A 24,646-nucleotide genomic window follows, 5' to 3' on the forward strand; every position below is an offset into this window, starting at 1 on the left:
CAGCAAATGACTGTAAAGTTTAGGCTCCTCCATGCAAAAGACAAAATAGCTGCTGATGATACTACATCTATGAAAATAATTAGCACATTGATAGTACTATGATACTATTGAATCAATATATTGCATCTCAGGTGAGAAGAGCTGATATAAAAGTGTAAAGCTATAGTGTAAAATATATATTTCCTACACCAGCAGCCAACCCTCAAATTTAAAACCAGTTGCAGGATTTAGGCATAATATTTTACCCTATATAAATAAGGTAATTATATTTTTTTTCAACTGAAGCATCTTTTAAATACATTTCAGCATTAATTTAGCACATTTCTATTTGGGTAAAAAATGTAATCCAATCAGTCTTTAATGAATAGAATCTAGATAATCAAGAACCGAGCATTTTCCCCTTAATTAAAATTATTTTGCAATTTTTAAACAGCTTCTGAACACTTTTTAAAATGAATTGCTGATGGTTATATCAATGTAGCATTTTTGATTTGTCAGTAACGTCTTCCAAGACATTTTTTTAAATTTCATCATCTATCATATAGCCTTGAAATTCTCAGGCAATGCCCCATCAAAGTACTAATTGGGATGACCCTGCTTAGTTTCTGACATAACCCAAGGTCAGCTAGATGCTGCCATTCACTGAGGCACCCTCACTATTGAACCAGTTTATTGTCATCGACATAGCTGTTATGGGAAAAAAATCCAATTGAAAACACATTTGCTTCTATATTTCAAATGAGAAAAGTCTCTAGGCTAGGATTAATAGAGAAGATTGGAATAGAAAAACTCTTAATGCTAGTTAAACCATTGTTCAGAATGATAAAGTAATAGAAAAAAACAAAGAAGTTATTACCATTTGATATAGCATGAGTCAGTGCTGTTTTTACATTCCTTCATGAGAAAAGAAATATCATATACTTAAAATGTCCATGAAGTTAGTACCTGCAGAACTGTAGTTTTACTTTGAAGCATGAATAGTGTCTTGATTTAAAATAATACATTTTAAATACCTTCAAAATCAAGTAACTATGTACTCAATTATTCCCACAGCGAATATGAATGTCTTTTAATAAGTTCATTTATTAGAAGAGCAGATCATACTAGGTGAAACTGAGTTTCAAAACTTGGATGAATTATTTAAACATACCAGAAACACAGTTCCACATTATCTATTTAACAAAGTAACAATTTTTTTACAGGTTAACTTGAGTTCTTGGGCCAGAAAGATTATTGATGATAAACATGCTTAGATCCTACTAATAAATGCCATATTTACTACATAACTATAAAATAACTAGCTCTATACCCGTGCTTCGCTACAAAACTGTGTGATCGGGCTTAGTTTTTGGGTTGGAAAATAAGGGGGGACGGAATTGTGCCTCTGTCTACCAGCATCCATCGGTATTCATCTGGCTAGCGTCCTGTCAGTGTGTGAGAGAGTTGAGGGCTGTTTGGAAACTGAAACAGTATTTACTGTGTGAGCAAGAATGAGACAGCAAGGAGCCTGGGCATTGCTTAGCTCAACTGTTCTGTACTAAAGCTGCTTGCTGCTTTGAAACTAAAACTGAAATTCCTCTCCTCTGCTTGTGTTTTGCATTTGGAACAAATTTCTTTTCAGGTGGGAGTAGAACTCCTTAGCATCAGAGTGTGTTAATAATAATATATGAAATACTAATGCTTTGATGCTCATTTCAAAAAATCCTTTCTTAGTGAGCACCTAGAAGTCAAGAGGAACATACGTGCCAAATTTCAAGTTTGTAGGCATTCCGGTTCTGGAGATGATGCGTGAGTGCTATTTCGCTTTTATATATATAAATTCCCAATATTCTTAAACATGTTATAAATACAGAAAAACTATACTGGTAATTACATATACAGATTAGTCACATCATTAAAAACTATAATAACGTTACCTGATTAAGTGTATTATCAGTCTTTAATTCTTTATGATTTGAATACTGAATATATATAGGTTGATTGCGAAGATGTGGTGTCACGGCAGAATAATAATTTACCATAGTAATAGCAGCTTCTTCTGTTGCCAGCTCTAAAAAAGCCTAGAAAAATATATATACATAACTATATATAAAAGAAATTACTATCACATCCATCAGTCCATCCATTCGTCTATACACCCACTTACCTAGTTTCAGAATCATAATCTGGTAAAATATTTAAACTATTTACCGAAATTATTTAGAATTTAGATTAAAGGATTTAGAGTGTACAACTTATAAAGAGCCATATGTGGTTCATATTTGCATATACATGCACTGAGTCAATATATGCCCCCATCCCTGGCTTCTATAACATGCTATATATATGCTCTCCCTTTTTGATGGTCTACCAATATAATAAAGATTTGATTTGATTTATGCTCTCCCTTACGATCAGCATTTCTTAGATCATTATACCTGTAATCATAAAATCATAGCTGTGATTTTAGTTCAAGAATGTTTACATGAAGCAAACTTAAGCTTGAGAGTATTAATGAGATTGCTGACATTCAGAACAACAACAAAAACTTCTAAGGAACCAAAAAGATTGAAAGGCACAATCTAAACAGGCACAGAAACATGATTAAATTAATAATGTCTATATTCTTGATTTTTAAATTTTAAATACATCTTCTAAATATAATTTCAATGTAACAAAAAGTTAAAAAGTTATGTTTTGTGTTTCCCACACCCAGCCATTATATGTAACTTTTATTTTTTATAATGGGTGCAACGACCACTTGTTTTTTTTTAATAAACTTTATTGAATTTTTATTACATTAAAAACATAAAAATATATATCACTCAATAACAGCTATTTGTGGTGCTTCCACTTGTAATGAAGTTAAAACATTCCAAGCTTGTAAACTTTTAAATCCAAAATATGGTTTTTAACTGTTCTGATCACAGAATAAAACTGTGATTTCAGAATATCTTCCTTCAGAATAAGCTCATTTCAAATATTCATATTCTGAAATCCTGAAGATATCACCTCATTTATGCATTAAATTATAATTTTATAGTTATATAATTTGTATAAGTATATAATTTAATTATAAATTAAATATATTTTCCCCAGCATAACTATCAAAATAACTGTAGCTGCATCTGTGTTATTGCTGGCCCAGACTAGGAGACAAAAGGAAGAGGAAGAGGGTGAGGAGGAAATGACATTATTTTAACCCATACTTAAGACGCATCCGTGCGCCTTCAGCATTTAGTCATACTGGCCACATGACCACGGAGACGTTTTCGGAAAGCGCTGGCTCTTCGGCTTTGTAACGAAGATGAGCACCACCTCCTAGAACTGGAAACGACTAGCACATATGTGTGAGGGAACCTTTACCTTTAAGTGGCAGATGACAGTATCAATGATCAAGTGTATGACGCAAGATGGGGATAAATTTAGTGTTGTTTTTTTTCTTTAATTTTTTTAGCTACTGGAAAGTCTGTTTATGCTTTTTTGTTCCTACAAATGCATTCTGTTCTGTACTTTCTTTCACTGACAGTCTTTACGCAAATGGAAAGGTCTCTTCCATGCAATGTTTATTAGAAAGTTTTGCTAAAACTTTGTAGCTTTCGTTTATTTGTTGAGTCATGTTGTGTGCTATATGCATACTCTTGCTGATGTTTAGTCTTCAGGCAGCAAGTTAACTTCAAAGAGTAGGTTGCTTTTGCTGCATGGGTTGAGTTCTGTTTGTAGACTGTCAAATGGAGAGGAATGCACTGAGCCAATGAATTATGAGAGAAGCCATTAAAAATACTTTTGTTGCACTTGTCATTATTGTTCACAGATTGAAGTGAATCATGCTATTTTTTTCTAGATTTCAGCAGCTGTGTATAGGCAGGCTGTGGAAAATGGGCGTTGGTAGAAGTTACCCTGAACGCCCTTTCTATCTATGCTGCGAGAGAGCCCAGGATGGGTTGACTCCTTCCTATGACGTCATTTAGCTGAGTCTGCACTAAGATATAAAAGCCAGCCCCCGGAAGAGACCCCAGCTTTGGCGAAGATACTTGACAGACTGAAAGGTGTCTCTGAAAGCACAAATGAATACAGAAATATGACTTACCCTCACCGGATGAATCAAGGGAGGGGCTGGGCTCTCTCTCGCAGCATGGATAGAAAGGGCGTTCACGGTAACTTCTACCAATGCCCATTCTCCTCCATGCTGCATCGAGAGCCCAGGATGGGACATACCAAAGTTTGCATGTCCACAGGCGGGTCCTCGTCCGGCTTATCACACCGACTGTTGAACCACTCATTGAAGCACCCATCTGCCGAAGTTGCAGTTGCCGAGGCAAAGACATCCAGATGGTAGTATCTGATGAAAGGAGACGGAGATGTCCACGTGGCCGCACGACAGATCTCCTCCAAGGGTGCTTGGGTCGCCCAGGCAGCCGAACTGGCCATGTTTCTGGCAGAGTGCGCCATCAGACCTCAAGGAACCGGAAGGGCCGCAGCTTTGTAGGCCTGCTCAATGCAAGATCTGACCCACCTGCTAATAGTAGGAGAAGAGGCCTTGTGCCCCAAGTGAGAAGGGAAAAGGAAACAAAATGGCTTGCAACTTCCTGAAGGAGGAAGTACGCTTAATGGATATTCTAAGAGCCCTACCTACATCTAGCGTGTGCCACTGCTGCTCTAAGTCATGGTGCGGGAGGGGGCAGAAGCCAGGCAACATAATGTCCTGGGACCTGTGGAACAGGTGTTAACCCTTGGAATAAATGAGGGGTCCAGACTGAGGACAACCCTATCATCGTGAAAGGAACAAAGGTCCTGTCTGATGGAAAGAGCAGCGAGCTCGGATACCCGCCTGGCTGAAGTGATGGAAACGGGGAACACTACCTTCAGAGTCAGGAAACGGAGAGACAATGTTCTAAGGGGTTCAAAGGGGGGCTTTGTAAGGGCATTAAGGACCACATGAAGATCCCAGGAAGGATACCTATGAACCACTGGTGGGTACAGGTTGGAAGCCCCTTTCAAAAACCTCCTGACTGAAGGGTGATGGGATAAGGAAGGAAGCGAACCCCATGAAAGAACCAAGGAGAGGGCCTCAACCTGCCTGCGTAAGGTTTTGGGTGCCAAACCTTTCTCCAGATCATGCTGAAGGAATCTAAGAACCTCTGCCAACTGGGCTAAAGCAGGAGAGAGAGAGACCCTCCCTAAGGCGCCATCGGGAAAGGGCCTTCCAGGTGGCATCATAGATGCACCTTGTGGAAGGTTTGTGAGATGCCAGGATAGTGATGATGACCCTTTCAGGAAGATCAGCCACCTCTAGCCGCTGCCGCTCAAGTGCCACATGGTCAGCTTGAGCCACTGGGGCTCCGGGTGGAGCAGAATCCCCTGATGAAGGGAGATTAGATGGGCTGGGATCCTCCAAGGAGAAGCCGCCAACAGGTTGACCAGGTCCACAAACCAGGGCGTCCTTGGCCAATAGGGTGCCAGGAGGAAGAGTTCCGCTCGTTCCTCCAACATCTTCCGAATTACTGCCGGAATGATGGGGAGCGGGGGAAAGGGATAGAGGAGACTTTTGGGCCATCTGCACCGAAGGGCATTGGTCCCCTCCGCTCCCTGGCAAGAAAACCTGGTGAAGAATCTGGTGACCTGGGCGATTTGAGGAGTGGAGAAGAGATCCACCTCCAGCGTTCCGAATCTGAGGGAAAGGACCTGAATAGAGACGGAGGAATGGACCATTCTGCCTGGTCGACTAGGCTCCTGCTGAGCCAGTCGGCCTGGGAGTTGTTGATCCCGGAGAAGGGGTCCGCCGAGATCGACAACAGGTGTTTCTCTGCCCATAACCCCAACTGTAGAGCCTCTCCCATGAGGGCTCTGGACCTCGTCCCCCCCCCCCAGCCGGTTGACATGAGCCATGGCGGCCATGTTGTCCATAAGGACTAAAACATGAGAGCCAGTCACTGAGTGCCTGAAATGCTTGAGAGCTAGAAAAATGGCTCTGAGCTCTAGCCAATTTATGGGAAGGGCCTGCTCTGACCTGGACCAAGGTCCTGAGCTATCTGGCCCTGCATATGGGAACCCCAACCCAGAAGGCTGGCATCGGTGGTTATCACTAGCCTGTCTGGGACCCTGAAAGGAGTCCCTTCCAGATTAACGGGGAACACCACCAATTGAGAGATCTCTGGATTTGTGGGGGGAGTGGGACCTTGATAGATGAATGGCTGGTTCCTGCCCGTTGGTAGGGAAGCAGGAACCATTGGAGTGGACGGGAGTGAAAAAATCCATGGCTCTGGAGATATGACAGGGTAATTTGCAGATCCCAACGGGCTGCATGGATAGAAGAAGACAGAATCAAAATGGTGTCCAAGTAGCATTGGATCCTCACTGGAACAGAAAGCAGAGATGCCATCAATGCTGCCAGAACCTTCGTGAAGACCCTTGAAGCCGATGAGAGGCCGAAGGGAAGTGCTTGATACTGGTAATGGGTATTCTGATAACAAAAACGGAGAAACTGGCAATGATGAGGCCAAATGGGGATGTGGAGGAAGCCTCCATGAGATCAATGGAAGAGAGGAGATCGCCTTCCCGAACACTCTCTAAAATAGAATGCAGAGTGTGCATTTTAAATTGCCTGTATTTTACCAATTGGTTGAGAAATTTTAGATCCAGGATGGTTCACTACCCCCCCCCCCCCGAGGCTTTGGGAACGATGAAAAGGCGAGAGTAAGCCCACCTCCCTGTTGAGAGGGGGGAACAGGTTTGAATAGCTCGGATTTCAAGAAGGAATTGAAAGGCCTGATTCATGAGGTCTTGCCTTGAAATGTCCCGAGAGACAGGACAGATCAAAAAATTTTGGGGGGGTGGCATTAGGAAGTCCAATTGTAATCCTGACCTAATAGTGCTGAGCACGCAGGCATCCGCCGTGACTCCTCCCATTTGGAGGCAAAGAAGGCTAGGCGACTTCTGATGGGTGGGGAGAACGAGGGATTACTTAGAGTGACGGAAGGAACGACCCCCCACCCTCCCGAAAGGGCTGTTTACCAGTATAAGGAGCTGGGTGATAATGGGCTCTCTTCCCAGAGGAAGAGAGAATTTTATGTTTATCTCTGGTTTCGATGAGATAAGGCTCCAGAGCATCGCCAAAAAGCTTATCGCCTGCAAATGGAACTGAAGCCAGCTTCCATTTACGGTGTGACTCCGCCTGCCAATTTCTGAGCCATAACAGTCTTCTTGCTGCTACTGAAGATGCCATGGCCCTAGATGCAAATTTGGCAGAATTGAGAGTGGCATCTGCAGTGAATTCCGCCGCTGCGATAATCTTATTAAAGCCTTGGTGAGACCGAAGGTCAGATGTAGGCAATCTAATCTGGAGTTGGTGCAGCCACCGTATGGATGCCCAGGTGAGAGTGCCAGTAGATGAGAGCAAGGCCAGAACCAGAATGTCAACAGAAGGCACTGCCAGGGTATTGTCCAGGGTTGCGCTGACGTTGTAGAAACACTTATCCAGAGAAGATGGGCGAGGACCATGTCCAGTAACAAAGTGGGAGAAGGCAAAACCCCTGCATGCACTACAGGCTTGGAGAAGAGTGAGTCTCCCTGGCTAGAGGGAATTCCTTGTGGCTCGGGAGCCACTTCCTCTGGCAACAGCTTGGCAGTGACCAAGGCCTTGCTGAGTAATGGCCTGAAGAGAGAGGATTGAAGACCAATGCAGAGGATGTCTGCTCTGGGCGAGAGTCCTCTCCCTCTGAAAGATTTTGGTCAAAGGTCTCCCCTCTTCACGTTCTGAACGAGAGGAGTAACTGTGTTCAGATGGTGAAGCCCTTCCCTCCTCATCAACCTCCTCCCATTCTGGTAGAGAAGAATGGACCCTGAGGTCCTGGGGCCTGTGTAAATCAGGGTGATGAGGCAAGGAACTTTTAGATTGAGAAGGGAGAAGGGCCTGAACCCTTTCTGGAGGTCGAAGGATTTGCTTGAAGCGTTCAGCCAATCCCTGCCTAATGGCCAAAGAGACAACATCTTGGATATCCTCTGGTCTATGCTCAAAGGTAGAGGCAGAAGGCCGAAGGCCGCTGCTGTGGGAGTGAAGGTGGCTTCAGGCCTAGATTGAGAAAACGTTAGAGGCCTGGAGGGAGGGGGAGGAGCATAGGGCCCAGAAGCCTGTTGGAAATAAGGCCCAGATCTGCTTAGAACCTGAGGATCATATTGTACTGCAAAGGCCTCAGGAGACCAGGATGGAGGATGGAAAAGCTCATAGATAACTTCTCCTCCCCTGGGAGGGCTTGGCTGGGGCCCACGGGTATCACCTGAAACCTGCTGTAGTTGCACTCCCTTGTTGAATAGTTCTGTTGAACTGCCTCTCTAGGGCTGCATGTCTACGCTTTTCTGCCCTCAACTCAGCCTGAGTTGCCTTCTTAGGGGCTAGAGCCTTAGCTCTCATTTTAGCAGCCACCTCCGTCTGGACTGATTGGGTGCATTGCCTTCTCTTGTTGGGTTTAAGAGACTGTTCCACTGGGGGGAACACTGCCTGACCCTTATCTTTCTCCATTTGAAGAATAAAGGCTCTTACAATGGAAAGAAACTGTTTGTAAATTTTTTGTATTAAGCCCCTTAGGGTATAAATTGGCCCCTGGGCTTACAAAATGGCCACTCACCTCGTGGTGGAAGGCTTCAATCCAAGATGGCCGCTGACTATGGGAAACAGGCTCCGAGATCGAAGAATCGCTCCTCAGGCTATAAAGAGCCCCGAGTGAAGTCAGCAAAGGAAAGGGCAGCCGCTGGCCACACGATCAGCTGGCTGACACTGGTATCGGTTTGCCGATCGCTTTGTACGACTGCTCAAACCGCAGGCGTGGGGGAGGTCTACAGACGCTGCCCAACTTGCCTGAACAGCACTCTGGCAACGCTACTCCCAACGCTGCAGGAGAGAGAGAGCCCTGCTCTCCTGGAAGAGCAGCTGCCCAGATCCTGGGAGCTGCTGAAGTGAGGAAAAAAGGTACTGAAGATCGTTAGTGAGTGCTATCTACAGAACCTCAGCTGGCTGAAGCTGTTATTGGTTTGCCGATCACTTTTTACGACCGCTCAAACCTCAGGCGTGGGGGAGGTCTACAGACGCTGCCCAACTTGCCTGAACAGCACTCTGGCAATGCTGCTCCCAACGTTGCAGGAGAGAGAGAGAGAGAGCCCTGCTCTCCTAGAAGAACAGCTGCCCAGATCCTGGGAGCTGCTTGAAACGAGGAAAAACGGCACTGAAGATCGCTGGTGTTATCTAACAGAAGCTTTCAGAGACACAGCTACTGACTGAAAGGAGCTGAGTCAAAAGCTGGGGTCTCTTCCAGGGGCTGGCTTTTATATCTTAGTACAGACTCAGCTAAATGACGTCATAGGAAGGAGTCAACCCATCCTGGGCTCTCGATGCAGCATGGAGGAGAATAACAGTGTTTAAGCTGTTGGTTCCGTTGTTGCCTATTGGGTTATTATTTTATGTTTTAATCACTCTCATTGCAAACTTTTCTCATTGCCTGTTGGATGAAAAGTAAAAGTCAGCCTGTATATCAAATCATCCGATCTAATTTTTTGGTACAAAAATGAAGGAATAGGGCTTTCTTTCCAAGTTCCTATTATTTTCTATTTTTATAGAAAATGTTTGCTCTATCTGAAAAAAAGTATCTAGAGTTTTGTTTGGATGTAAAGCTCAAAACAAGTTTTGTCTTTTTTCTCCTTTATGCACACCATTATTTCCTGATTATTTCAAGTTTCACCCAGCTCAAGGTAGGTTTGATACAACTTGCTAAGTCAATCTAGAATTGATTGCATCTGAATCACATGGCGCTATGTTGCTCCCATTTTAAAACATTCATGGAAAGAGACACGGTCCTCTATAAAAAAAACTATTTAGCCTGAGATCTATGTTACCTGAACAACATTTTAAAGATTTGCTTCCCCACACCTCCATTCTTCACAAAGCAAATGCATAAAATTTGCTTTGCTGTCACGTCGTATTTGATCTTGCACCTAAAATACTTTTCCATGTCTCAGTGGATTAAAAAGTTTCCATAATTGGTACATTCTGATGAAATACATGCACAGTAAGTGTAAAACTTAAATGTCTTGGGATGGAAAAAAAACTTGGTACACTGAAAAAAATAACACAAAAAGAGAAAATACCTGATTTTTTCCTTTTAGCATGAGAATGTTGGTTACCTTACCAAAAGGTAAGCCCAAAGCAATAACTTCTGTTTCTGTCACTTCTCCTGGTAATTTCCTGATATGAAGAACACGAGAAGGAGTCCCATCCATTTTATCTTCACCCTTGAATTTCTTGTTGTCGTTACCATTGGCTGTAAGACATTTTTGAATTAATTTCATATCCAAAATTTAATTATAAATTCAGAGAAAAATACACTAAGTATACGCACGTTTTCAAATTAGTATATAAACAGTGAATTTGAAATCTTTCAATTAAATGTTGAAAAAAATAAAAACTACATCTAATAAATTACCAAGCAGACCAAAACAAATCAGAAAACTCTAGCATGACAGCATACAGAAAAGGGGAAGACATACTTGCATAGTTTCCATACTAATAATCTAAAGCAAAAAATCAGTTTATAATGAGTGATGATTATTTTCTGTATTTGGATTATCAAACAATTCTCATGTGTTGAGTCGCATTGATGTGTCATGAACATAGTGTATACCTCTCAAAATTATCTACCCATCCCATTGGCAGGAGATGCTGCCTGTAGGATTTCTTTATAATTTACAGCTATATATCCGTTTTCTTATAATCAGCTTTCACTGACTGCTCCACAGAATATGAAGTTATGCTTCATCCCTGTTTGGAGTGCGAGTTAGACCACCTCAGCCCAAACTCCACACAACATAATTGCATTTTTTTAAAAAATAAAAGCTCCTACTGAGTTTTTGCATGAATCACTACCATTTATTGGCCTATTCTACTAATTAAACAGGGGAAAGTACTTTGGCTATAAATGTGAAATTGGTGTTCTATTTTAATTTGAAAAATCTGGAACAATTCAGCCAAAATATAAAAATATATATTACAAAATATAAAAATATATAAACTTAAAAGTTGCCAGGAAACATAATTTAAATCCATGAAAATCTTATTTCATTCTGAACAGTGATAACATAATACACCAGTTACTTTAGTCAGACACTTAGATTGTACCAGATGTTTAAGGATTTTGCTCAACATTCAAATGTATACTTTCAAGAGATTATTTGATTTATGTACTAAGAAAAAGAACATGATCATAATTAGGATGTAATGATTGTCTATGGGATTGTGGATGCACTGTCTATGCAATGGTGGCATAGGTTGGACTTAAAGGGTTTGCAAATGTACTATACATACTGCCACTAAACTTGTAGGATAAAATGGTATCAGATGCCAAATTGGATGCTAGTGTGTTGAAAAATGATACTGGATCCGGATAGTAGTGACCATATTTAGCAATGTTGGGCATACATCAGGGAGAAGGGGGGAATTCAGTAGACCATTAAAAATAGTCCCACAGTGCATATGCCTTCTTTTAATCCATTGCTCCAGCCTTGTACCTAGATGACCAAATTACTGATGATAGTTTAGTGTTCAATCCAGAGAGCAATTTTTATTTATTTGATTTCATGATCTCAAGATTTGACCTTCCATGTTGCAGGTTTTGTACAAGTGACAATGCTACAGATAGGAAGGACAGGAAGTTATGAGAATTTGGACAATGCTACTCTGGAAATAACTGGATGAGAAAACAGATTGTAAAACATGAGTTAAACCTGGTGTACAAAATGACCTGCAGAAGATCATGGACCACATTTTTGGATTGTGAGTTCAGCCTTGTGAGATAGTCCAGACAAGAACCATACTCAGATGAATAAATTCTACTCTTTTATAAGGTTACATTAACAGAATCTTGCCAAGTCTCAAAATAAATTTCTTCCCCATTGCTGTTACAGTCTCTAGTTTCTGTAAGGGCCTAAAGGGTCCTTCTGAGATTATTTGCCATGGTTATATTTCTTCTGCAAGCTTAGCTGTCTCTTATCTCACTGTTCCCTTGGTTATGGTTCTTTTCACAATCTCTCAAGATCACTTTCACATTCTATTACATGCCATCTCCTAGGCTTCTGGTTCTGGTGAATTTTAATCTCCATCCTTAAGAATTGGCTTTGGGTTGATTTGCAATTTTATGGTCTATCAGCCCCATTATCTATATCAGACTGTGAAAGTATGAGCAAAGAAGGTTACTTTATTATAGTAGTTATAGAAACAGAATCTTGCAAGCCTGATTATGCTTTACACACCTACACCAATACTCATGACAAATTAAAGAAGTATCAATCTGAGCTATTTCTTCATCTCTTTGGGATTGTTTTTGGGCTGAGTCACATTTCTTCCCCCATCACTCTGGGAATGGTGTTCATGAAGATCCTCTTCTTTAATTTCTACAGACTTACTTCTAACCATGTTACCTGTGTAGGTAAACTCAACTATAACTTCTGAAAACAGGCAAGGACTGGATTTAGTTTCTATTTCAGTGAGGTGGGATCTACATATGACATGTATCTGCTATTGTCAGATCATTTTTGGTCAGGATGTATTCTAGCAAATAAATGCTGATGTTTTTCTGAAGGCATTCAGGTAATTTCCTGACAATTTGGTGGATAGTTTCATCCTGTAGTTGATCAGTTTCTGTAGAGAGACAACTGGAGCACTGAATAAGATTATTCCTATGAGGCTTTGTCCCTGTCACAGTTCTTGAGCAACCCCATGCTTTGCAGGAGACCTATAGGAGATAGAATGAAAAGCTGCCAAGACTGGCATAAGATTTAAAATGCAGGTTTAAGCCTACATAATAGTGATAAATGCAGTAAAGTATTCCTCCACTCTTCCTGTGTATCCAAATTTTCATTTGAAGCCCTCTTCAGGATTACTCTGATACTCCAGAGCAAGAATGAAGGGAGAAGATATTTGCAAATCATTCAAATAATTCTGCAGCTTTCTCTACAGAAACCTACACAAATTATACATTTGTGTCTTGATGCCATTTGGGCAGAATCAGGTAGGGTGAAGGAGACAAATATTACCTTGTTTTGAGCTTTTAAATGCAAGAAGTGGATATTCTGTAATATGAATTCTATCACCTATGATTTGGATAAATGCCCTTATGGAGAACCAGGCAGGACATATTTGCTGGATTTAGGAGAGGGTTAACATTTCTCTGAAGAAAAGTGTGATGCCATTGCTGTGAAAAAGACAGTGGTGTGCTCTTCCTTGAAAAGGCCATCTCTCAACTTCTGCCTAGTCCCCTTATCTGGACACACTAGATGGGAAGGTATGCCATGCTAGGTCTCCTCAGAGCTGGTGGCAATTAATTATACCATCAACTATAGCAGAATTCTGAATCACCTTTATGGAAACCCTTTTCAAAACAGCATTTAGCACTCATTGGATAACTTTTAATTATTTCAACACCGTGGTTTTTATGTCAAATGATGGTTATTTTAGTGGGATGTTTTATGACAGTGTTTTATTGTAAATAACCCAGAATCATCTTAATGAGTGATGCAAAATTGTTATAAATCTATAATAAAACGATAGCTGCTAGAAACTACTGGTGATTCTAAAGAAAAACACCAACAAGAAATAAGTATTTTGATTAGAAAATGGGACAAAAATTGTCATGCTATAGACAACCACTAGTTTGTGTGTATGCATGTTTCTCAAAAATAATCTGATTGCTGAAATAAACATGCTGCCATAAAAACCAGAATCCTGTCCATAACCTGGTTTTAAAATTTGTGCAGAATTAATGCACATTTAAAAAGAAATAAAACAAATGTGTAATGATTAAGTATCATCAGTTATAGTATTAATCTTCATAGCTGCATGTAAGCTATCTCTAGAAAGCAGCATGCCTATAAATTTAAACTGTGGAAGAATAGGTATTACTCCCATGTTTTGCTGTGAACCACCCACAGTTATCTTACTGACCACAGCAGGAAACAGAATGTTGGACTTGATAAGCCTGTAGTCTGATCTGCCACACACCTTTAAAGCAGGGGTGGGATACGACAGGGTTAACTACTGGTTCGGGATTTACGAGCTTCCCTGCAGGCTGTGAGCTGGGCGCCTGTAAATGGTCATCAGCATGCTATGTGCAGAGAAGCAGCCTTTGAAACAGCCCTCTTTTCCAGTTTTTTTTTTTAAAAAACTGCAGCTATGCCTCGTTCAGCAGCTGAAGTTGAAAAATCAGGAAATAAAGATCAGGTAAGAGCCGAAACATGCAATATTTAATCCACTAGAGGAAACTGACATAGAGCTTCTTCTTTCCTATATATGATTCAAAAAAAGATATAAACATTGAAGCTATACAATCCCCTCGCTCAAGAACTCTCTTACTATCAAACTCATTCCAAATCTTTTCCTCACATTGAGTTTGTTAGAAAAAGAGAAGATCTGCTTCTAATCCATAAAAGCTTACATTTCCTAAATAGGATTTAATGTGAAATATAACCTATTATCTATTTTAAAAATGTTTAAACTTTTGGGATTGACATGCTCTTTGGTAGGATTCCATCTACACATGTGTAACTTTATACAAAATCTGACTAGTCTTAATGCAGGAAGACAGCATAAGAAGACAGTATACTGATGATATTCAACTTTGCATTTCCAACCCTGATGATCCAAGTCTTGCTGTCATGGTGCCTGGAGGCTGTGAAGATCTGGATGGGGGATTATCAGCTTCAACTGAACTCTAGTATGATTGAGTGTGTGAAGCCTCAAAGATCTGGGTGTTTAACATATTTAGTCTTGATGGGATACTGGCCCAGATAGACCCTGTGCGCAACTTCGGAGTTTTCCTAACTAGAACTTGTGCTCCAGTTGCACAATATCCTGGATTGTGAGGCCCTGCACTCATGCCCTGATCATGTTGGATTTGGACTACTGCAATGTACTCGACACAGTGTTACTCTTTAAGAAAACAGTACTTGGAATTTATGGCTAGCACAGAAGGCAACTGTACAGACAGTTCTAGAGGCACCTGGGATGGCCATCTAACATTAGTGCATTGGCGGCTAGTCTGTTTCCAGGTTCAATTCAAGATGTTGGTTATCACCTTTAAAAGACCTTCATGACATAGGATCAGGCTACCTGAGGAAACTCTCAACCCAATGGGATTGGCCCACCTCACTCACTCTAGCAGAAGGGTCATGCTGCAGATCCGGTGAAGAAACTTTGGCTGCCCTTTTTTTCTGTGCCTTCTGCCCTTTGGAACATCATGCCATTGGAGGCGAGATCTGTCCCCACCCTTTTGGGCTTCTGAAAGGGCCTCAAAACCTAGCTTCACTGAGCAGCTTGGGACCCTGATGGGGGCTGCCCACTCCGAATATGGCTAGTGAACTAAGAAAAAATATCCCACTTTGATCCTGCTCATGTACTGGTTCCTAGTTTTACCCAGTTTCTGTAAATTTTAATGTTTCTCACATTTTAATGTTTTTATGTTATTGTTTTTATGATGGTGTTAGCTGCCCACAATCACTGAATAGTGAGGTGGGTGATGCATAAATTTCATAAACAAAAAGGATCAAACAGGGATCAAGTTAAGAACCTCAGAATTAATGACCTAGATCAGGCCTGTCCAACTGGTGGCCCGCGGGCCGGATATGTCATGTGCAGGCCATGCCCAACCCAGTTCTGCAAAGGCAAAAAACATCATGATGCATCACATGATGCAGTCAAGTTTGACACCCATGCCCTAGATTCAGTTATAATCTATTAGTGATAACTGATAAAACTTGTTGTCTTAAGAAGAAATTGATTTTATTGGGACTGAGGTGATACTTCCCTTCCCATTTCTCTTACAAGTTTAGGGAGAAAGCTAAATATTTCAACTTGGTCTTGAAGATACCTAGCTTTCAAAGATGTTCCTGTTTAATCATACATTTTGGAATATGTCCAGTGGCTTGATTGCATGAAGACAAGTTCTAATGAAAATACCAAATAAGAATGAACAGAAAATGATTTTTATTCTTTGCTATTATGAGAACATATTTCTATAAAGAATGAACCAACAGCAAAATCAGTAAGGTTATTTTATAGAAATAATTTGATTTGTTGCAATTTTATGAATTTTTATGAATTTTTTTTCTTTTTTAAAATAAAAAATAAAAAAAGAATCACACAATTAAATTTTCCTGAATAAAATAAAATAATTATCATTTTTATATATGTATCGAATTCCTCCATTGTTAAGTATTCTTATTTCAAGCACTATTTTTAAGTAATAATAAATAAATAAATAAAAATTACTGAATGGGTGTGAGATGCATTACGAGATTTATCTGGATGCTAATTGATAATATTAAAATGTATCCTTTGAGACAGGATATATGCTCTAAAAATGAATGCAATTCCCAAGATCCTTTACATTTTGCATGTGTACATATCCAGGAAATATTTTTAAAAACTCATACACTGTATGAGTACAATTGTACATTTTGTGGGTTTCCTCAATTCCAAAGACACCTTTGAAAAAGATGCAATTTCAATTATTTTTCCAATAATTGAGAATATAAGAATACCTTTTAACAAATTAATAAAGAAAAGGAATAAGTAAATCATTGTGTTAGTAGAGATGCAAACAGAATAACAGTTCGTTAAATATCTGTTTCAATGGTCTAAAATAACTAAGTTCTGGGAGCTTGCCCACAGTTGCACTGAAAGGGAGATGGATAGCCTCTAAATTTGTTAAATAAAATATATGGATTTGATTTTGAAATGAAGTTTAATACTTTCAGATTAGACATTATTTTTAATGATATATCTACAACATGGAAACTGGCAGGTAGACAACATAGATTGCCTGTGCCTTTACTACCTATGCCAATATGCACTGTTGCCTGCAGTCAGGGAGATGAGCTGCAATTTTTAAAGTATTGTGACCAAATTTCTGGGGCATTAGGTAGAACTGCATTCTTCACCACATCCTAATGACACTGCCATTCATGATCTGTGACTGTATATTCTTTTGCCTAAATCCAACTCATACTATAGTTAATCTGGTCATCCCACTGTCTACTAACTGAAGATACACTATGGTTCCTCAAGCTGAGACTTGGCAAAAGCCAGAGGAGATCTTGGGAAAACTAGGGAGCTTAATGCAAATTTCCAAGAGCAGGTAAGAAAGATATACAGTATATCTGACTCAGAATGGAGAGAGAAAAACATTCAGGAAAAATAGGGGAGAACAAAATCATGTAATTTAATATTAAGTGGATGACAGAAACTGCAAGTAAATATCAAAAAGAACTCAACTTCTATTTTATAGAGTATTTTGTGTACATTCCTGAAATATCTCAAAATCTAAAATCTAAAATATGTCCTATTAATATACAACTTTAACGGCATCTAATGCTAGCATATTAGAGAGGCAGTTTGGTGTAGGGCTTAAACAGGTGAGAAACCATGAATTCTCGTTCTGCCTTAGGTATGACGCCAACTGGGTGACCTCAGGCCAGTCACACTCTCTCAGTCTTAGGAAGCAGGCAATGCAAACCACTTTTGAAATCTTGACAGGAAAATTACAGGGCCTTGTCTAGGCAGTCTCCAGGAGTCATGCCTGACTTGAAAGCACAAAGAAGAAGAAGAAAACCACATAATCCCAACATATACAACCAGAATTAAACAAGTATCCCTGTGCAGATCACTGACCAATCAGATTACCTACTTATTGTAAGTATGCCATCCCAGAATACCTTCTCTCCTAATTTTATTATATTCTACCGGTAGTTTCAGTTCATTTGTACATTACTTTCCCGGTAAAAAGTCCAAGGATAACTTAAAAACTAAAAGAAATTCTAATACTACCTGTCAAATGTAGGATAAATAGAAGCACTAAATAAAATGAAAAGATACCTTAATGTATAATTAAGGAAATTAATGCATAATTAAGGAAAACACTAAGATTTCAACACATTAATTATATAGTTGCTAGATGATCAAGCAAGAGATTATTTGAGTATTTGAAAAGGCTGGGCATTTGTCCTTTTAACATTATTTGCAAAACTTACATAATTATTCAAGGGCATAGTATAAGGCTTTTTTTTAATTGCACATTTAGTATATTCTTGGATGTGGCAGAAAAAATAGAACAGAAATATTGCAGTAAAAAGGACAGAAGACTAACAGGTTTGGAGAGGGTGAAGGAAAATAGGTAAATTTCAATATTAATTTTCTGCAATACAGGTAATTCTTGACTTACAACTGCAACTGAGCCCAAAATTTCTAAGTGAAACAATTCAGTGAAATTTATCCCATTTTATGACAGTTCTTGACAGTTGTTAAGTGAATCACTGCAGTTATTAAATTTGTAAAAGGACTGTTAAATGAATCTGGCTTCCCCACTGACTTTGCTTGTTGGAGTGTTTTAAAAGGTGATCACATGACACTGGGACATGGCAACTGTTATAAATATGAGTCAGTTATACCAAGCATCTGACTTTTGATCACATGACCATGGGAATGCTGCAATGATCTTAAGTGTGAAAAACAGTCATAAGTCATTTTTTTCCATTTGTTATCCTGCCATAAAACATGCAGAATGAAAGATTTGTCCAATTTATTTATTTATACACATATGTACACAAACACGCACATCATACGAGTTTAGTTCAGGCATTTATTGCTGGCTTTGTTTTGTTTTTTTTGTTTTTTTTTTAAAACAAGTTTTATTAAAAGTTTCAACAACAAACAAATCATTACATATTAAATCTTTCCCTGTCTTTCTACAATAATTTCCCCAATATTCTCATAAAACACAAACAAACACAAACAAACATAAAAAATCTTTTAGTAAAGTACCTTGGCCCCAGTTACCTCTCTTTGCATGGGCTAAAATAATAGCGCATATCACTCTTCACAATTCTATCTTATTTAATCCATCTTAATTAAATCATTAAATTTGTATCTTTTGCCCATTCATTATCCCTCTATCTCTTCTTATAATAAAAAGAATTTCTCCTGAAATCACTAATCAGAGTATGATGCCTTTCTATCCTCCCCTAAGTTAGTAAAATTAAAATTCAACATAACAAATACCCAATTTGGTTCTGCTTGGTACATTCTATCCACCAAAAATGTTTAAATACATTGTATCCTCCTTTCCTTCGATATTTTATTACATTTCAAAAATCAATCATTATTAAATCAATCATTATTAAAAACTTCAACATTTCAATTTTAAACTTCAACATTTTAATTTCTTATTAAATCTTAAACCATTCTAATTTACTATTTCAAATATAAATGTTACAATACCATCTTCTGTACCTTAGCAGAATCTTTCTTACAGAAATTTATATTTCATCCTTTGTCTCTAAAAAAATCCTCTTCTCCCATCCAATTTTAAAGCTTTGAGGCTTTTCTCCGCCTTTCCCCTTTCTTTCTTCCCCCACCAAATCTTCCTACCCCCTTCTTCTTCTAACCTCTGCCTTGCTGGGATCCCTTCTCTGTTGTGTTCCCTTTTTCTCTTGTTTGTTATCATTATATTTATTTTGCATCATATTTTTCTCTTTCTCAAATGTTTTTTTAAATCTTAAGTCCTTCATTTTCCTTGCTCTCTTCCTTCCTTCTTCCTTAGATAAGTTTTGGGATTCAATGAAGATGGCGTCTTCGTCTCTTCCTTGTTGTTCTTCTTCCGTTTCCATCTGTTCCATTGTCTGTTGGTAATTGACCAGCGCCATTTCTAGAAATAGAAAAGCTTTTTCCATGCCATCTTTACAGGCTGCTTTTGTTTGCTCATATTCATCCCTCAGGTCTTCAAAAAGGAAAGCCATTATAAATAAATCTTTTCTTTTCTTTATTCCTCTTCCTTCTTACACCAACCAAATATTCCGAGAGAAAGGCAAAACAATCCCAAAATCCACAATCCTCAATAAATCCAAGCAAGCCAAAATTCCCCCTTCCTCTTCCAGGGTGGTATCAAACAAGTAAAAAAAAAAGAGTCCAAATCTATATTTTAAAGCCTTATTAAGATTATATTTCTGTCCTCAAGTCTTCAAGGCATCTCCTCCAACAAGATCCAAATTTATATATTTTCTTTATCCTCTCCCTTCCGGCTTAATTCCTCGGGAGGGAGAGTAAACTTCCCTTCAGCACCTCAAAATAGCCGCTTTTTTTTTCTCTTGTGGAAAAAATCATCAAAAAACCATCTTTTCCAGGAATTAAATTAGATAAATCTCAAAGCCCTGGGTCAACCAAGAAGAACTTTCACTTTCAATAACTTTCTCTTCTTCCTCCTGCGCATACTTGCCCGGCTGTCAACTTCTTTGTGGCGGCCATTACGGACCGCCGCTGCACCGTCCTGGTAAAAGGGGGTTCTGCCGGCCAGGGAGGGGTCTGCAACACCCCCAAACCCTTCCTCCGGATCCCCTTACCTTCAGCTACCCCTGCAGGGCAGCCTTGCTCCGCACCCGTCCGGGTCGGAGCCCCAAAACGGCTAGCGCGGCAGGGATCGCGCAGCTTCGCGAATCCCTACCGCTCTGAAGCCGACAAACCGGAAACTCGGCTTTGTTTTGTTTTTAAAGTTTAATGCGTCATTATTCAAAAGGCATCATGAACATTCTTTCTGCCATATATTTTAATCTATTCTGCAAGATGGATATATTTTGATATTAAAATAACAATGATCCTTTAAAATGCATCACTTACCAGTAACTACTATGCTGCTCATATTAGAGTTCGGGCTATTGAGTACACTGCCTGAAAGAAGTTCGTCAGATCCTCTCTAAGAAAGAAAGAAACAATAAGTTTGCCATCAAAAAATAGAAAATTGCTATTAATAATGTGAAAATCTAAAGCAAGGAAACTATTTAGAGAGTTATTATTTTCACTAAACTTTCTGGTATCCTTTTAAAATATATTATCTTATTTACATCTATTTTTATTCAGTTACAATAATCTCTTCAGGTGAGACTAAAACAAAAGTTACTTATCCAAATCCCCATGAAAATATCAGGTGAGAGATCTAAATTACAAACATCCCATTTGAAAAATGAGAAGCAACTAAATTATCAGAGTGGTATTTCCTAAAGTAGTGAAGGCCCTTTAAGTTGTAGATATATGGTGTTTTTAAGTTTGCAAACCCTTTTGAATTTTCAGTATTTCAATATTTTTCAATATTTCTGCATAAATATGTCCTAAAAGGTGATCTGTTCATCACACTGATCCTAAAATTAGACAGAGAACCAAATTAAACCAATGAGTCAAGAACATACTTATTCACTGATTTATTGAGGAAAATGTTGAAAATGACTTTCTTCTGCTTTAACCATTCTTTAGTTGTATGACATGTGTTTTTAGTTGTCTTGAATGACCCAGTTTCTCTTGAACATCAATTCACAGACAGACACCCTGACGCTTTCCTGTAGAACTTGCTGATACAATTCAGAATTTATAGCTCTATCAATGAGGGCAAGCTGTCCTGGTCCAAAGACAGCAAAAAAGGCCCAAAGCAGGACAATGCCACCATGTTTCACAGATGGGATAAAGTTTTACTGCTAGAATGCAGTGCTTGCCTTTTGCCAAGCTTTTCATTCAAGTCCAAGAGTTTTATTTTGGTTTCATCCATCCACAGAACATTCTTCCAATAGCTTTTAGGCTTATCCAAGTGGACTTTCATAAACTATAGATGGGCAGCAATGTTCCATTTGGATACTGATGGAGTTCAAACTCTTTTGGAGTTTTGTAACCTTTTGTTAGTTTTGTAACCTTTTCTAAACTGGTGAACATTAATAACTATTTTTCATAGTCCATAGACATTTCCTCTATTTGAGCCATGCCACATAGGAGTTAGATCCTGACCAGCTCAAAGTTGACCCATCCTTCCAAGGTTGGTAAAATGAAGACACAAATGGATGGGGGCAATATGCTGGCATTTGTAAACTGCTCAGAGTGCTGTAGCATTATGGAACAGTATACTCATACAGTACTCATATTCAATTATCACCCCATTGATTGAAACACATGACTCTAACATCTCCTTCAGAAAAAAATTAAGTAATTACAGAGTTTCACATACGTTTGCACTACGCAAATATGTGGTTTTGGATCATTTTCTTCAATAAGTAAATGAACAAGTATATTTTTGATTCAATTTTTAATTGGGTTCTTTTTATCTAGTTTTAGGCTTTGTATGGAGAACTGCTCACATTTTAGATAATATTTATGCAAAATATTGAAAATTCAAAAGGTTTCAGAAACTTTTAAGCACCACTGTATCTTCATCTTCCTTTGATTTTCATGGCAAAGGAAAATGGGGAAAGTTTTAAAAACTATCATTTTGCAGAGATTTTGAATGGGTCCAGAAATGAGATCAAATTTAACCCATAGGTTCCATATTTCCAATTTAAAGCTGCAAAGATCAAGAAAAAAGTCTAATAGTTAAGGAACCAGATAAAAAATAGGAGCTGTGAATTCATGTCCTGCCTTGGCCATAAAAACCGGCTGAGTAACTAAGGGCCAGTCATTGCCCTCTTGGTCCAACCCACCTCACAGGGCTTTTACTGTGGGGAAAATAGGAAGAGGAGGAGAAGGGTGTGTTGGATATGTTCACTGCCTTGAGTTATTTGCAAAAATAATAAAGGCAGGATACAGAAAAATAAATAAATAAGTCTTCAAAAGCAAACTAAGACCAGATGAAGCACTGGTTATACAAACTGATTGGGAGGTTAGAACAGCTTTCCCTTCCAGAAATGACTACAGCATTTTAGTGTTTTGATCTGGGAGCTAAAGTAAAGAAGGAAGACATCATACTGTGATATAACATCATGCATTTGTATAAACAATATGAATAAAGAACTCCCTCTCTTCAAGAAACAACCAGTTAAAACAAAATATAGGTGGAAACAGATAAAAGAAGTATTTCTTTACCAAATGCACCATTAAACTATAGAAGTTGATGCCATAAAACATGGTGATAACTATCAAGACACTGGAGGATTTTTATTATTAATATTATTTAAATTTATATACTGCCTGACTCTCAGTAATTCTGGGACATTTACAAACTGTTTGCAACATTAAAAATAAAACACTGAAAACATCAAGAAACAGAAAAGGATAAGATTAGGATTATTAATAGTTAAATTAATAGCTGTATAATGAATCATAGCTGTAAAGTCACATGGTTATCATTTTCTTGTTCATGCTTATGAGCTTCCAAAAGAATCTGTTGGCCAATATGTAACGCTAAATACTGAAATAAAAGGGTTCTTCCTTTATAGGTAGTCCTCAGCTTATAACTATGGCCTTAGAAAAAGTGATTTATAACCCATTCCTTCAATTATGATTATCACATCAATTTCATGGTCACCTGATTGCAATTTGGGTATTTAGCGATTTGTGCTGGTTGCAATGTCTTATGTGATCATGATTTGTGACCTACCCAGTCAACTTTTGACAAGCGAAGACAATTGGGGGAGCTGGATTTGTGTGATTCACTTAACTGAAGTAAAATGGATCCAGTCACATGAGACTTGCTTAATGACCATGCTTAGTGATTGAAATTGTGACCGTAAGTTGAGGACTACCTGTATTATTCTTAATTGATAGTGCTGGGATAATGTTAGTATTCATTCCCATTTAACTGCCATATTCTGCACTACTCGTATTTCCACCTACTTTATTGCATTGTTTTTAACATGTTCATAAAAATAAACACCACCTTAGCTAAACAACAGGCATAGCAACTTATTGGTTCCATTTGCACATCATGCAATAAAGACATATCCAAAAGCATCCTTCCCCACAAGCTATAGCTACTTAATTTAACAGGAGACAAAAAATTGTTGAAAAAGTGATTCATATACTTTCCCTGACATGATACACCATTATTAGACAGTAGCAAAATTGTTTTATCTTGAATGAATTACTTTTGTTAAATATGCACACTCCTTTCCAGGGTAATTAATTCTGCAAAGCATAGAATAAGAATCAGAAATAGTAGTAGGATCAGAGATGTAACAGTTTCCATATAGGCTCCATACATGAGCATATTTCCTCATGTGAATGCAACAACTGGTTTGAAACTATTTTTAATAAATCCTGAAGGTTTACCCACAATTTAAGATAGGAATATTTGATAACCTTCACTTAGGTTTACAGAAAACTGTAAAACTGTTTTTGTTAGCCTCAATTCCAAGGTTATATTGACAGTTACAACCGCCTCTTAAAATGCCTTTTAAGAACAGTGTAAAAAATTTTGTAGTACAACTTTCCAAGATTTTTGGAAACCATTTAAATAATCTTCTTCCAATATAGTTGAGTCACTGATTCTCCTTTAGTATATACTTCCTGTAGCCTTTTTCCTTGCCACTCTTTCCAATGCCACAAAAATAATATTAAAATTAAGCAGTTTGTGTTTTCCAGTTTTCAACTAATTTGAATAGAAAGTAAACTTGAGATCAATATGAAAGTCAAATATTGATTTTAAAAGGTGTCTGGCTCATCCATAGCAATGATTACATGGAATCTCTGCATATTTGTACAATACTTAACATTGGAGAATATGATATAAAGCATATAATCAACTACCATTCATACACTATAAATAAGGAAAACTTGGCATGCACTTGTAAGGTAGAACTTGGATAATTTATTATGGGAAAAGAGGGG

At 38.5% G+C, this 24,646-nt stretch overlaps 1 protein-coding gene across 8 annotated transcripts in view; it reads right to left on the minus strand.

Annotated features, from left to right (window-relative positions):
• The window catches only part of PTBP2 (polypyrimidine tract binding protein 2), a 178,510-nt gene that overhangs the window by 33,959 nt on the left and 119,905 nt on the right, over nucleotides 1-24,646 (minus strand). For all 8 annotated transcript variants that reach the window (XM_087960635.1, XM_087960630.1, XM_087960631.1 and 5 more), the window contains 3 exons: nucleotides 20,684-20,759; nucleotides 10,117-10,289; nucleotides 1,917-2,060 (listed from right to left, as the gene is read on the minus strand). In XM_087960635.1, the coding sequence (XP_087816761.1) occupies nucleotides 1,917-2,060; nucleotides 10,117-10,289; nucleotides 20,684-20,759 (393 nt within the window). The remainder of the gene's footprint in view (nucleotides 1-1,916; nucleotides 2,061-10,116; nucleotides 10,290-20,683; nucleotides 20,760-24,646) is intronic.

The sequence above is a fragment of the Notechis scutatus genome, chromosome 3 (genome assembly GCF_049901735.1).
Source record: "Notechis scutatus isolate UNSWTSFEM ecotype Mainland chromosome 3, rNotScu1.2, whole genome shotgun sequence".
Classification (NCBI taxonomy): domain Eukaryota; kingdom Metazoa; phylum Chordata; class Lepidosauria; order Squamata; family Elapidae; genus Notechis; species Notechis scutatus.